We start from the raw sequence: 15,808 nt of genomic DNA on the forward strand, positions 1-15,808 counted from the left end.
TAACCAATTTTTTATAGTTAACCGATAATTTAATAAAATTAAGCCCAAATTTAAAAATAAAATCCTCACCACTTAAAGTTTTAAACAAACTCCGTAGATATAAATCAGATTAGTACGTAAAAATTAAATTAAGCTTCACTTTATATTATTTAATCAAATTACCAAAGCCTTGATCGAAAAATATTAGAAAACATTATTTAGCTTCGAGGCATCTGTATTTTTTTTTAACTTAAGGTACACTTCGACCCCGACTCCATAAGGGGGGGTGTTGAACCCCACACTAGCTCTTGTCACCATCTATTAAGAATTGTTCTTATGAAAATATCACCCCATAAGACGGCATTTTTTAAGGAGGGTTTCTAAGTGTATTAAAGACACCGAGGGGTGTTGTAAATTAGATTGCCGAAGACAAAAGTATCGGTCCTTTTAGAACGCTTTAGGTATGGGAAGTTGGGGGCTCAAGCCCCGCAAGAAGGTGTATTGATAATATGCCCCTAAATACACCTATCCTGCATTGAAGACAGTTTTTTTTTGTAACGTCGAAAAGTTGACAGGTTATGAGAAGAGACTTCCATAATCCCTCTAGCCAAATATACTCCCTTAGCACCTTGAAAATCATCCCAAATATTGATTATGTCCATTAGGACCTTGGTATTATTCATATAACGAAATAATTAATAAACAACAGATACAACTCTATGTAAATTCACGCGTAATCCATACAATGTGCTAAGGTACTATTCATCCTGGTCAAACCTTAAGGTTAAATATTAGTATACCTCTATAAGAGTCTTAAGCCTAATTGCTATAACACGGGGGAAAGGATTTTTTTTTCTGGTATGTTTTTTTCTTCTCACTTTTTTTATGGGACTCAGGGGTTAAGGGGTTAGGCTCTGAACTTCTTGTCGATTATCATTTTTCAAAGGCCTTAAATAAGCTTTTCCTTAAACAAGTTATTAGAAAAAGGCCCGGCCTGATTTACGGTACTACAATATAGAATTAGGGAACGTTACAAGCACCTCTTCAGTCTTAACAAGTCTTAAGTAATTTTATTGTCCCTGATTAAATTTAAACGTTTAGTATTATTTTTTTAATTCATAGAAAAATAATTAATGCGAATAATTGGCAAATGCAGCAACTATTCCCGGGTTTTAAGGACCAAAAGACCTCGTGTTCTTGGACACTGCCCATTCAGTTTTGACCCTTGAATTTAACGTAGACTTATCAGAAAGAAAGTTCGTGTCTCTAAAAATATTTCGATGGCGCGAACTTTAATTAAACTAACGATGCAAAAATTTGGAGGCTGCAACTTTAATTACTGAACGAAGCGGATTTAAGTTGGATTAAGTAAATAAGCCAAGCGCGATAACCCTTCTTTCTGAAGCGGATCGAAATAGATGCAAAATAAATTTTAGGGGGAATAAAACCCATCGGACAACTTAACGCAACGCGTACGAGGGGGATTTTTTAGGGATGGTCAGTAGTTAGTTACCTTGGGAACGCATTCATCCATAGGAGAGACTGTATCTCACTTCCCATGCAGGCAACGGACAAAGTTACTGTTCAGTAAAGATAAAGATTGTACAAGTACCCCTAAATCATTAAAGACAATGGTAAAGGGTGTCTGTTTGTACTTGAACTTCCCCAGGGTTAGTATAGGAGGGGTAAGAAAGGATAATACTCTTAGTGGACTAGCGGAGTCCGTGCAGTTCAGTTCAGTGGAAAGAGAGACTGCCACTATACGTCTTATCAAAACGGCTTAGCGCTTGTCAAAGAGCCAAAACTAGAAACTAGTGCGTGAGCGTGTGTGTTGACTCTTACAGGTATATGAAAGGAGACTTTGCTCATTCAGTACGTTAAATATGAATCAATACATTAGTAACAGGAATGTCCAGCAGCGGGAATTAAAGCCATAGATGGTTTTCATCAAGGACTGTTAGAGAAAACTCTTCAATATTCTAGGAAGAATGGGATAAATTCGTGGAGGTTAGATTGAAGATTCAGGGGTACTGAAGATCCTCATATTCCTAGGCCATTTTCCAGTCTGTTTCATTGACTAATTTGAACATAAAAGCAGAGAGAGAACGTCTTTTGATATATTATCTAGTTAGCACCGGCGAAAAGGGGTATATATATACGAAGTAACTTATAAGGATTGCTGCCGCGTCGAGGAGACTGTGGCGATACCAACCCGCGACTCCCTAAAATTTCATGAATATTTATAGGCATGGATTCTCGACCCCCATCTCTCTCTCTACTCGCAGCATCCTCCTTACAGGGAGAGAAAACGTCCTTAGCATCTCGGAAACCATTTATTCTAAACGATATAATTTTATTTGGACCAACCAAGCAGCCAGCCACTTCGGGAGAGCCCCATGCACGCGCGCAATCCCGCCAAAAGTGCAACATAGCTTCGCGCCAAAAAGCTAAACACGAGAAAGCAAAGATCATAAAGTAAAGTGTAAAGGAAATATATTTTCCTCCAAAACACAAAGATAAATCGGAAGAATATGAAAAACTTGGAATAAGATTAGGGAATTTATAAGGATACAAAAATAAGGGATATGTTATACACTACAAGTCATAAACCTTTGCAAAACCATGCAGAGAAGAGAGAACGGTGTAAATATATTGCCCGTGACGAAACGGAAAATATTATCCATAACTGCGCATGTCCCTTGTCTCAAATTTGATAACGGAATTTTATAGCGCAGATAAGGCGGGATACACATATTGTCTATAGTGTCTGTACTCGATACGGCGGCTAGATTGTAACAACATCGTATTTTATAAACCCATATGGTACTAGTACTAACAAAGGGGTTTTAAACTCCAGCCATGGCCCGTTACGTCAGCTCTGGTCCAATAATGTATCCTTTAAAAGGATTAAAAACTTTTAGTGGAACGTAACATTTTAAGTAAGCAAGGTCTAACGATAAAGACTTTCGCGTCGAAAAAGCCACCACGTGATTTGGGAGGTTTGACAAGCGTGGTCCCTGCATGGGCGCCCGGTGGTAATCTCTCCCTAATCTCAGGGTGGATAGTTTAAATTTAACGAGCAGGGTAAACAGGCGAGACATGACGATGACGCAACAAGTAACAAGCCATCAAGGCGATGAAACAACTATAGCTAACGATGGCATAGGGAGCTAATTTGCCAAAATGATAAGTACTTCCCAAGCTAGCTAGCTAGACTGATGGGGAAACCTCGATGTACCCTTATATAATGGATGGTGGAGAAATAACAACATATTTTTACTAGAGAGTAAACAAACTTATAAATTGCGTATACTTGCGCCTCGCTGGCAAAGGCCCAAAAATTACCCTGTTTATATTTTTTTTCTATTGTCAATGAATTATATTAACCAAACTTTCAATTTCTTTTTATCTTTCTTTCTCTTTTCGATTTGATGTTAATTCCTTGGACACGGAATGGAACAGAGAAGAGCTAGCGGACGTCAAGGATAAATTTTACGGTTTTGACAGTCACCGACTGAAGGACCCCACGTTCTTAAATGGTAAGCCAAAGCAACCAACCGACAATTCGTTGGGACAAATACACTATAGCTTAGCGAACGACGCTCTCCAACCCTCAAGCGTCGCTTCCTAGAATCCCTGGATTAACGAAACCCCCCGCACCGTTTGCTTTCGAGAGTGTATCGGGGATTGTCGATGCGATATGGCGTCATAGGGATGTACGCCAAGCCCCGACTCCACCGACTGACGGTCGGACCGTGTTGCGAGAGCAATGAAGGATAAAATGGCTCGAGATAGACAGACCAAAGAAGATAAAACTTTCCCGCGCCTATCGCCCGGGATTAAATTCAGTACGATTTAATGACAATTACGGTTAGGGTTAAGGAATTGTCCCATTTCTGCCCCGTTGACTCTAAAGACAATGTCAAAGCTTTTTAAACGGATTCCACGAAGCGAACGCTGTACAACTCTCTTTGCATACATTAGTAGCAATTATAATTTATTAGTTTAATTATAGCTAATTAGTTTGTTTATTTTCTAATTGAATGATTTTTTCTCTCTCTTTACCCCTACTTCCATTATGTTTTTGGTCAATCCATCGTGAAAACTCTTCTCTCGCGGCATGTGTCCGAAGGCTACTTCTGGCTTCTTGCAGGTGCCTCGGCCAACGGTCACAGTCCGGTCCTTAACCTATCGCAGAACAGTACCCGAGGCGTTGGCGGTCCGGGTAATGGCTTGACCGCCGGAAATGGTAACGCCACGGGCGATCATAGCGGCAGCGAACACAATTACAACGAGTGCGCTGATGACGAGGACAATGATACGGAAGATGAAGAAGAGGATGAACGGGACCAAGGTCAGTCAGTAGTACTAGTCAATCCATGGACACAAGTACTCGTATGACTCCCAGGCTAATATTATGTACGTATCTATTTTGCTCGTGTCTAGGCGACTTAAGCGACAACCCAGACGTAACGAGTACGGCGAATAACGAGTGCAGGTTAGGGGGCAGTCATCCGGGAATGCCCTTCCCGGCTAACCCCGGTGACCTGAGCGCGGCCGCCGCCCTACAAGGGGTCTCATCCATAGAAACGTTATTAAGGAACATTCAGGGTCTACTCAAAGTCGCCGCCGACAATGCCAGGCAACAAGAGCGGCAAGTCAACTTAGAAAAAGGTAAGCTTAACATTAATTACTCTAGGCCTATCTTGGCGTCTTTACCAATGTCGAAAATCGGAAATATACCAGCGGGGAAACGCGAAAATAAACACTTTAAGCCTTTGCTTAACAAAAAGAGAAGGGGGTGCCGTGTTGAGAAGCTAAAGGGGTGCGTGATGTGAAAGAAATTTCAACAACAGCCGATCGTATCCTCGAACAAGAAATGGGAAAATAATTAGGGCAACCATTTATTCTCATATTAGTTATACCTTCACTAAGGTTTTTTCCTTTGAACATTTTTTTTCCCTTTCTTTTCCTTCCAACGAAGGAAATCTCACTGCATCCCAAAAAAAAAACCCAAAAAAAGGTTTCAACTTTTCTTCGAATTCTTTGATAAGAAGGTTTAAAACGTTCGGGGGTTCAACCCCCCACTCAAGATTCCTTAAAAAAAAGGATTTTTTTATCTCATGATAAAAAAGACATCACTAGTGTGATATAGAAAGAATTCTCCAGAGGGGGAAGGGTTTCGAAGGGGGTAGATTCGAAATATATTCAGAATCAAGGAGTCATATCAGACATTGAAACGTCACGTGCTGGGGGGGGGGAGAGAGAGATAAAAGGGGTGTTTCTCCAGTTTTAAATAATGATTCGAGCCACCCATGGACGGATGAAGACGGAGAAGAGAGATACTAATGGTTTTTATTTCTTAATGTTCCATTTTTGAAGGCCGTATCCATTCTTTACGACAAATGCTTGTATTTAAAACTAAGGACTTTTAAGTGTACAGGGGCCAGGGCACCCCTTTTTCCCCCGGATCTCCAATGATTACGATTATGGAAATACTACAGAACGAGAGAGAGAGAGCTAAATACCTCTTTTCTGAAATTTCTCAGAGAACGCCGGGGCATACAATCGTCAAGGCGCGTAAGAAAACGATTTGTTAGAAACAATGAGGAAAAGGGAACAAACAGAGGATGGGTTAAGAGAGTGGGTGAACGCCACGCCACGTCTTCTGTTTAAGGCTATTCAATGACAAAACGAGCGAGCTCCTAGCCCTTTTCAAATGAAGAGTTTGCGAGAAAGAGAAAAGATATTCTAATAGAAAGATTATTCAAATGAATCCAAGATCTTACTTAATGTTATTCGCCCCATCCTGGCCCCGAGAAATTAAGCCTTTCTCTCCTACACTTAAGAACGAATGAATAAATAAATAAATAAATGCAGTACCTATGGATAGATGTTTTGAATTCTAATACGGATTAATGTTACGTTACCCCAAAATTAAACGCAATTCACTGTTTAAAGAATTATATTAACATAATTAAAGTTTTAAATTCAATAAAATTTTCCCAATTTCAAATGCCAGTCAAGATTATGGTAAGGCCATAGAATTTAACCATCCTCTCAATCTATAACAGACGATCTTTTGAAATTCACCGCTCGTGATTCTATCATTCATTCGTGAGAGAGCGCGAGCCTGTATTTGACCCCGTTTGACCCCCATAGAAATAAACCTTAAAGGTTGTCATTCGGAAACATTTCGGGGGCCCTCCCATAATCAAGTTGATCTCACTCTTAAAATTCACTCCCTTTAGCACATCTCATATAGAGATAAGGCGAGTTTAATCTATTGTAGATTGAAAGTGGTACACCAATTTATTAAAACATTGCGTTCTTTAGTCATTGTTAAGCCTTGTTTTAAGAACGAAAATTTGTATTCTAGACGCCGTAGCTCTATATATACTATTGAGACAATAAATAACTAGCGAGGTTGGTTGGTTTGGTTGGGTGTTAGCAATCTTAATAAGGAATTCGGAGGATTCAAGTTCATGACGGAGAGATCTCCAGAAAGAGGGTCGTGGATTGACCCGCCCACTTCTGCTCGGCAAAAGAAAAAAAAAATCCACACGTCTTTACGTACGGTTTACCTGCAGCTACAAGTCTCTAAGTTCTATATAGGAAAAACCGAGTGAAATTTGCGATATAGCTACAACTTTGACTGAGAAATGTATATATATGTACATACAACTGGAAAGGAGGGGTAGCTAATACGTGATTATTGTTAAAACTTATGGTAAAGTAAAAGAGAAAGAGTCTTGTTCGCACTTCCTTAGCACCTCATAATTGTTCTGACGAGGGTCAATTTTAAGAACTTTGAATGTTTAAATACCGTAGGGCAATTTCAAAATATGAAACATATTAAATCTTACAATTAGATTAAATTGCACTTTGCGTCTGTGCAATTGCGTATTGGAAGTTTTATTACTAAGTATCCAAATCAGGATTAGTGCGGCCTAGTCTAACTCATTCTGTTTTAAAGAAGAAAAATCCAAGAGAGAAGAAGAAAAAACATTCATTCCATTTTGAAAGAGAGAGAGAGAGAGAGAGAGAGAGAGAGAGAGAGAGAGAGAGAGAGAGAGAGAGAGAGAGAGAGAGAGAGAGAGAGAGAGAGAGAGAATTGGCAAGTTTTTAACAGACGATTAAAAGGTGGAACATAGAACTCCTCCCCTTAGACCGCCGCGTTTTTACAAACTCAAATTGAAGTTAGAGAGAGAGAACAAACGGTCAAGTCGTTTACTTTGAAAAGAAAAAATAAAGAAAACATTCAAACTTAGATCCGGTATTATAATAAACTCTCGGCTCCGTTTCTAACACAGTAACAGACGCAACTTTTAAGAAAATCATCTTTAAAGAAAAAAAAACTGAAAAGCTTGGTCTTTCTTTTCTACAGTATAGCAAAGCGAAGTGACCTTTCGGGGGTTGACCTTTCCAACGTATACGATCTCACGATGTTTTTCTATATACTGACAACTAGCAATATACCTTTCGAAAAATAAGAAAAATACGGATATCTTTAAAGAAACTTATTCCGGACTGTTTTAGCTCTTTTAAGATCGAAGCTATTTAAGAAAACATTTTTTTTTTACCTTCCTTCAACTTTTTCAACAACTTCAATGAACGTGTGTGAAAACAAATCCCGATGATTCGGCTATCTCTAGTATAGTAGACAGTTCTTTTGACAGTAATTGCTATGGTTTCCTATCGTTTAAAACGAATTTTTTTATTATGAAAGAAATAAGAAGGCAAAGAACATGAAGTCATATTCATTTCAAACCTACATACTTGAAACAACTCGTCTAGTAAAACTTATATGAAAATTACACACTAAAAATAATCGATATATGGTTATGGTATATACCAAATTCCTATATACGGGGTTAACAACACGAAAACCATAAGTTTATAAGAAATGTTCCGTTCCATAAGTATGATACTACCCATACTTCGTAATGCTAGAGACTTACAGCTCGAGCTATGACAAGCGAGAATTGACTACACACGGTTAATTTTGCACTGTCCATCTTCCTATTTAGTTTGTACTAAGCCTTTGACAGTGCCACACCAGGCGTCACTTTACATCGAATCTATGACCTACCTCCCTCACTTCATGACAAACTTATGCAACATATCTTATGAACTTATGGTAAAACTAAGGGAATCCCCGAATCAATCAAAAATAACGACTTATATTTAATATTTTTGATTTATTTTCGAAATATTTTTCGAACTTCATTCTTTCTTTTAAGGGTGCATGGGGAAAAGAGAGGGGACACGCAATTAGAAACAGAACATTAAGCTTTATTACTTCAGCAAAGGCTTAAATTAGCAATAAATATTCGTATCTGAATTGGAAGGGGGATTCGCCGCTCCCCAAAAGCTGAAAGAACTAAAGAAACCAATTTATTCCCGAACCGAACTGAAATGAAATCAAAGCAAAGTTCTCTCTAGCTCTCTTTCAGAAGTTTCTCATTGTGAAGAATCATTTAGCAAAAATACCCGACCGTCTGAGTTGCACCAATCGGAATTAACCCAGCGGGTGTTCCGTCGGAGTAAAGTGTTAAAACCCTTTCGGGCGATTCATCAAGGACTAATTAAACTGGACATAATGTTGCTTAATATCATTTTTGCCTACATATATCTCTCTCTCTCAGGGACGTTTGCAAAACCTTTGCGCCGCTATTCAAATGAATGCCTTTAGTAATGAGTTTATCAGTCTTAGAAAGGTATAAAGAGTACTTATTCAACTAGGTTTTACCAGTTGGAAACGGACCCCCAAAACAAGATTGAAATTGAGAGAAAAGGGTTGAAGTCGAAAAAGGGAAAAGTATTCATCACATCTAGAGCTATTTCTAGGCGCTTGTTTTACTGCGAGTCAGTGTTTTATGAAAGAAAAGGGGTTCAGGGAACAAGGGCGAATAAGGGTTAAACCGGGGATAGATGGGATAGCGAGGTTAAGGGAGTTTTAGACCTCAATTTAAAGAACACTTTCGACTCAATTCCGCGGTGGAACGCGTTACATAATGGGGTTTGAGTTGACAGCAAAGCCATTAGCAACACCTCTCTCTCTTTCTCTTTCCGGGCGTCCATCCATCTACGATAACACTCTAAGAATGGTGCGTATTCCCGCAATAACCCTTTTGGCGTTGTACCCAAACTTAGATTGTACCTTTAGATCCATTCCAATTGTCTCTGCACCCAATTCTACGGAAGAACCCGACAGTTCATTGGGTTACGTGGACAAGTGACAGGGATTGGTGTGTATACCCAAGTAGAAATGCGAATTCGGACAATTCTTGCCTGCTAACATTAAACGCCATTAACAAGTAAAGCCCCCCAATTTTGAACGACGCCTTCGAGCTACTTGCTTGCTTTCTCTCAAAATGGAATTGGAATGAGTGTGGGGGGTTCTTGCCCCATGGACCCCTTTCGCCTTGCCTCGCCTCTACCCCAACCCCATTTAGAACGGGGGCATCAGGTGGGCTTTATGAGGTGTATGAATGCTGCCCATTAACGACCCTTGCTAGCTAGACTTTGGGGTCCGGACGACGCTCCTTCATCTCGACGTCGACAAGGCTTAGCCTAGGTAGGGTTTGACTTAAAGGGTGTCCCAGAGTTGGCAAGGCTTAGCACTTTCTCTCCGGTCTTTCTTCGGCCTTAGGACACGGGAAGGAAAATTCTCTCCTCGAGTCGAGACCAATAAAAACGTCATCGTGAAATATTGGACAAACGTACCAGATAAAATTGCACGTTGAAAAGGGGTACGAAATGAAATGGACAATGTTAGTTGGGATTACGATAAGGCTTTTAATAAGGCTCTTTTCTAACTTGATCACGGTGCAAAGTCAAACTGACCAAGAGACGGATGGGAAGTCGCGATGGTACAAGCATTTCTATTGCCAGAGGTATATACGTCGTCGCGATGCTGCGGGTTTAGTCGGTCTTTAATTAAGGAATTGTTCCGGTGAAGTTATTATTGCCTAAGGCAATTCGCGTATTAACAATGAATACCCAGATAGGTATGGGTATGTCGCGGTAATCCTACCTAACCACGCATTACACCTATTAAAATACTAAACGCGAACAAACTTAACTCAATGTTAAGTAATATTCCCCCGGACTTTTGATATCGTGGAATAATAAAACCAACCAACTCGCTCTGTAATTTTTGATTATAACCCAAGTTGAAGTCATTTACGTACGTATAAAGTTGAAACTAATATTTTTAGAAACATAAACCCGATCTGATACAAAAATATCAGAAATAAATTCACGAAGTACATTTAAGATTAACCGTTTCTTATCAACCCAGAGTTCATTCTTTCTATTAGTATTAAAAACAGTATACGTAATTGACACGTTATAATTTCGTATAACTCGAATCCCTTAAAATATTCAGGTCACAAACGTCGTCGTAAGGTAACAATTACAATTTCTTTCTTTCATTCCAAAATGTTATCTATCTGTTATGGTTTCATTTATTCCCGCCCCGAAATACATGATAATTCCCTTTTATAAAATCGTGAAACGGAACTACTATAAAAACGAAATGATTTATCAAGTATATGCGTGGTGAGAATCTGTTATTTCAACTGGGTTTAGATTTTTCTTAGAACTTTGCTTGCTATATTCGCTAAATCCGGATTCGATTCGAAAAACTTATACATAAATTAATCTTTAAAAGTTAAATTTAACGCACACGTTTGCTTTGTAAACCTCAAATACAAAACTAGTTCCGATTTTTTTTTTAATAAATGGGTTAGGGAAATGAACTCCTGACATTAGTCACGTGGTTCCCTCCTCCTTTCTGTCTAAAAAAAAATCATTGATAAGCAATGTTTGATATCTCATCCCACTTTTTTTTTTGCGGAGAGGGGGATTGTTCGTACACATATCATGAATGAATTCTGACTGTTTTGACATGACAGAGCAGAAGGTATCAACCCCAAAAAAATTATACATTGAATAACAATAACCACGGGGGTTTCCATATACAATATTATACCCCCCTTACAAAAAATGCACGTCAATAATACGTCAAGAACTGAGCCTCGGGTATGTTGTCTATAGTCACTAAATACACCATACGCAGACTTCGAAAAATTGCCTAACTAGTTTGATTAAAATTACCCCCAAATAATTTCACTTATTTATTTCATGGTTTAAATTCTATGCACTGGACCAGGTTTTTCCTTATCTAGAAAGCACTAACTATATCTTAACTATCTATAACTGATTTCCACTAGTTAGTTCCCCTGAATCCGTTTGAGCAATATCGGTCATCGTCTGTTCGGGAAGGCGTCTTGTCTCTTTATAACGCGCCATTTTACCTTTAACGTATGCAAAGGCGTCCGTCCAAGCAACTAACCAACTTAATATCATATCTCTGTTGTCCGTTAGAGCTGGGGCCCAAGTTACTAGTTAGAGAGAGAGCGGTCTGATATGACAGCTATATGGATCTACATACCGTTATCTATACTTAGCGGGGGCAAACGCCCACCCGGCAACCGAGTTTCCAAGCGGTTTCCAGTAGCCTCTATAATGCGAAACCTATATTATCGAAGCGGTATATGGGACAATACCTAGGGAGATAGCGAGGAGAACCGTCCCTCGAAGCGATATTGCCCAACAGCGACAAGTCTAACCTATAAGAGGATAGCTAGCTCTAACTTCAGGAATGATAAATTAGGGCTAAGCTAGCACTCGGACCTTTCAGACATACGTTACGCGCCAAAACTGGAGCTATATACGTCGGACACTTGTCCCGGTCGGTCCCGAGCCGACACCAAATTAACTACGCTCCAATCTCTCAAACACATTGTTACCTGACCCTAACGGAACCCAGCCTACATTGGTACGTTAGCCTTTCCACGTAATGTTAAGTTTCAACGGTGTTGAAATATATCGATTATGATTATAACGAGCCTACCATCAGTCAATTTTAGTTGCAATACGCGCGCAAAGTAATCCTATATAGCTCTAATCCGAACATTTCCGGTTCGAACGTTAAATCCGTGAGACATAAACATTCTGTTGTTCTTAAAAAAGTCATGCCTAAACACTTACCCAACCAATATATTTCCAGATTATTATACAGGGCGTTTGTGAAAAGTCCATCAATAATGAAAGGGCGTATTTATTGGGCCATTTTGAGTCGAAAATGTTCTATGACATTTTGCCGTCCGAGCCACGGTTTTCGAGTTATGATTTGAATATTTTAGGGATGACCCCTTCATTAAATTAGCGCTGTCTTTCAATTTCTTAATTAAATTTAAGGGGTCATCCGTAAATTACTCCAATCATAACTTGAAAACAGTGGCCCGAACGGAAAAATGTCATAGAACATTTTCGACTCAAAATGGCCCAATAAATACGCCCTTTCATTATTGATGGACCTTTCACAAACACCCTGTATAGTCCTTTAGAACATTGAGTACTCTGATTCGTCTAATTCATAAGCCATCTGTAAATAAATAAAAATAAAGAAAATAAAAATTAATACAAGTCCATCTTTGGGCGGTTTGGAGTTAAAAATATTCTAAGACATTTTGTCGTACGGGTCAACGATTACCAAGTCATGCTTCGAATGCTTTACGGTTGACCCCTTAATTCTTATTTAATTATAAGGGGTCATCCTTAAAGTGAAAATTTCAAAAAATTATTTTACAAAGTTTATGGAGGAGAAAAAAAAACCCCCAATAGATTGTTAAATCCCCTACATATATACACAAATATATTTCTATGGGAATTCTTGTACATTATTACGTTGATAAAAGTCACGTATAACTCCCATAGCCACAGTAGTAGAAGGGAAAAAGTCATTACTCATTCTTACGAAACAAGCAAGCTAAACACGAAAATATTGGTGCTATAACAAACTATTTTAACAGAGGAATATCCCTCCCTCGTCATCTCTCTCTCTTCTCTACAAGGAATATGTATTTACCATTTATCGAAGAATATATTTATTATAAACGACATCTAGTTGTTGTAAGCGAGAACACCGTGTTAAAAAAAAATGAAGCCCGACTCGACTTAGAGAATGTACCAAAGAGACCAAGGGGACATGGAAAATATCCGCCATAACGACTCACAAAAGAGTGCTGCTAAGTTAAGATGGTTATGGGAACTTATGGGAAATCAGAATGAAAATTTATTCAATTTGATCATGAATATTTGGTAATGGTTGAATTAAAGAGAAAGTTCAATGAAATACTCTCTTTTAGAATCGGGATGAGTTAGGGCATAATAAGAGCTACACATTTAGTCTAATTAGACCTATAGATAGTTTATAGACAAGGAGGATTAATACCATTTACACAAGGAGGCCTGGCTTTAGACTCCACCAGTGAGTAACACGTGAAGCTTGGCCTCCTTGGGTAAATGGTATGACTCCTCCTAGTCAGTACTTTCAACCGAAAATATTGGGTAAAATTACGATATTTTTAAAAATATATAAATAAAATAAATATAATCATGTGAATTTCTTAGTAAACTCTCAACCATCTAATCACCAGTGATTTTCGAGTTGGGGGTCTGGGGTTTTTTTGGGGAAGCGGCGGTGTAAATTGAAGAATTAGACCCAAGTGTTAGTCGGCACCACCAATATGGGGGGAAAAGAGAAATCAGTCAAGCCTGCAAATGCAGTCATTAATCATAAGAGCTGCCCCAAACCCCCGGATCCCCCCTCCCCCATACATGGACCCCAAAAATCAGCCTGAAAGCTTATATACTTGACTCAAAGCAACGGGCTACGAGAAAGAAAAAGAAAAAAAACATCAGACAGCGATTTTGCATAAGAACTACTTTCAAACATGATAAAATGTAATAAGGTATCAATCCACGTGTAGGTTCTGTTAAGGGGCAAAGTGGGCTGGTTATTAAATAAGGCGGATTGTTTTCTCATATCGATTATAAATGCAACCAAAGACTAGTTTGCTAAAAGGTGACTAAATTGCAATAAGAATAAATATAACGTTCGGCGACAGGTAAAGTTCTAAATTAACTATAAACGAAGACGTTAACGTTTTAATAAGTAATAGTTAATTAACTACAGGACTATGACGTCTTTCTTGGGTCTAGTTAGTCGGCATTCTGACCCTTAACCCCAGGAGAATCAAAATAAAATTTAAAAAACATTCAGACAACTTCAAATAATTTTTTTTACAAAAATTCAGTAATCTTCATTAATTCTAAACTGTCTTTAATATTAATAGCGAATAGGGGGGGGTGATATCAGATATCTTATGGCGTGTCACGAGCTATTAAAGCTAAATTCACTAATGGACCAAAACTGATAGATATGTAATAATAAAAAAAGGATACTACCAAAGTCGATCTGATGACAATGGCAATATCTTTTAGCGCGGTTAATATTAACGGTTGTCCAAACGACACGACGGTCATTCTGCAGCTAATAATTTAAACTCCCTGACGGAAAAGTGGTCCATTACCTCCCTGAACCGCTCACTCCCTGGTGGTGTAATTATACCAGGATACCTTTTAAAGAAAGGCTTCCAAGTGAGACATAATAAAAAAAAAATTGAATTTTTCCATCCCATTTTGGTATACGATATCGATAAATAATGAAATTAAAATTTTGCGGTGGGGGGAAAAAGACATCTTTACCTGTCTCTGAGAGATTAGGGTTAAAAGGGGTCTTCCCTAATGTTATTAATAGAGTCAGGTGATCAAGGTATTAAATGACCATTCGCGAGATGAGCGCGGATATCGTAGAGGATCGGAAATATGATTCAATTTAATGCCAACTAAGGCTTAGGAAAGAAGGGGAAAGTAATGGAGGCGTACGAATACGCAATGTTCAATCACGTAAGAAAGTAGTGCCAATGGGTTTCCTTTTTTTTAACTAATGGACGAACGGTTCGGTTTTTTAATTGACCCATGGTCACGTGATCTTAAATCGATTCTTTGGGGTTAACATTTAAGGCGATCTGTTGGGTATGGTGGGTAGTAACATTTAAAATAGGTTTAGGGTTTTTGGACAAATGATGTACGATGCTGTTTCCAGCCAACGGAAGTAGCTTGGCTTTTATGATAGAAAGAAGAAACGTTGTCCAAGAGAAGCAATCCGACCGAAGCTAAAAGGTCCATTTTAGTATATATGATGACCGCGGCCCTTGTCCCGTATACAGGGTCCCGAAGTCTCCAAGGGTAATAACTCATTTGGACCCCATCCTGAACGAATTAGGGTACACGTATAGTTCATGCTAGAACTTGGACGGACACAAAAAAAAACTGCAATCTCGGGGGTCTATGTATATTTTTTCAGTTCTCCTTGGTATTATTGGAACCTCCCATCAGGTTAAGGTCATTGTTGGGTTTAAAAATAAGTTCGAAATGAAGTTAACTTCTTTTACGAAGGTTATAGGTTATAGGACGTTACGTGTCATTCGGGACCAAAACCGTAGCTAATCAAAGCAATATTTTATATCGTATAGATTTTCTTTCAGCAAAGGGAAATATGTCCACCGATATGTTATGTTATGTATTTTGCAAAGGAACTTAATTTGTTACGGGTTAGTTTCGTGGGTTTTTTGAGTCCAACGCGTATGGTTGTATGGCAAAAATGGTATCCAGATGGTATGGCATGGCATGGCATTCATATTCGTTATTTTGAAATGATTAATATATATGTACCATAAATATACACCTTAAACTTAATGTGAACTATGAAAAAAAAACATTTTTAAACTTAATGGTCTGAACAAAACCCTATCCTTCATTTTAAAATTAGTTATTCAAATTATTAAGTTACGAGTTTAGCATCAGATTAAATTAACACGTTTGACCTTTGACCTTATACCTTGTATCTTTA

The 15,808-nt window shown here is 38.5% G+C and overlaps 1 protein-coding gene and 1 long non-coding RNA gene across 10 annotated transcripts in view; one reads left to right on the forward strand and one right to left on the reverse strand.

The window, feature by feature from the left end:
- The window catches only part of LOC149690706 (uncharacterized), a 179,398-nt gene that overhangs the window by 85,873 nt on the left and 77,717 nt on the right, over positions 1-15,808 (reverse strand). The window contains exons 5-6 of one of the 2 annotated variants that reach the window (XR_016383783.1): positions 12,386-12,436; positions 12,040-12,065 (exon numbers count right to left, since the gene is read on the reverse strand). The exons of the other annotated variant lie outside the window; for it this stretch is intronic. This is a non-coding gene — a long non-coding RNA (uncharacterized LOC149690706). The remainder of the gene's footprint in view (positions 1-12,039; positions 12,066-12,385; positions 12,437-15,808) is intronic. 2 annotated transcript variants of the gene reach the window in all.
- The window catches only part of dac (dachshund family transcription factor), a 132,948-nt gene that overhangs the window by 73,284 nt on the left and 43,856 nt on the right, over positions 1-15,808 (forward strand). For all 8 annotated transcript variants that reach the window (XM_089870304.1, XM_089870299.1, XM_089870301.1 and 5 more), the window contains 3 exons: positions 3,442-3,518; positions 4,112-4,333; positions 4,426-4,653. In XM_089870304.1, coding sequence (XP_089726430.1) covers positions 3,442-3,518; positions 4,112-4,333; positions 4,426-4,653 — 527 coding nt within the window. The remainder of the gene's footprint in view (positions 1-3,441; positions 3,519-4,111; positions 4,334-4,425; positions 4,654-15,808) is intronic.

This window comes from Phalangium opilio, unplaced genomic scaffold (genome assembly GCF_054372755.1).
Source record: "Phalangium opilio isolate 3A_F unplaced genomic scaffold, DU_Popi_V2 ptg000031l_1, whole genome shotgun sequence".
NCBI classification, from domain to species: domain Eukaryota; kingdom Metazoa; phylum Arthropoda; class Arachnida; order Opiliones; family Phalangiidae; genus Phalangium; species Phalangium opilio.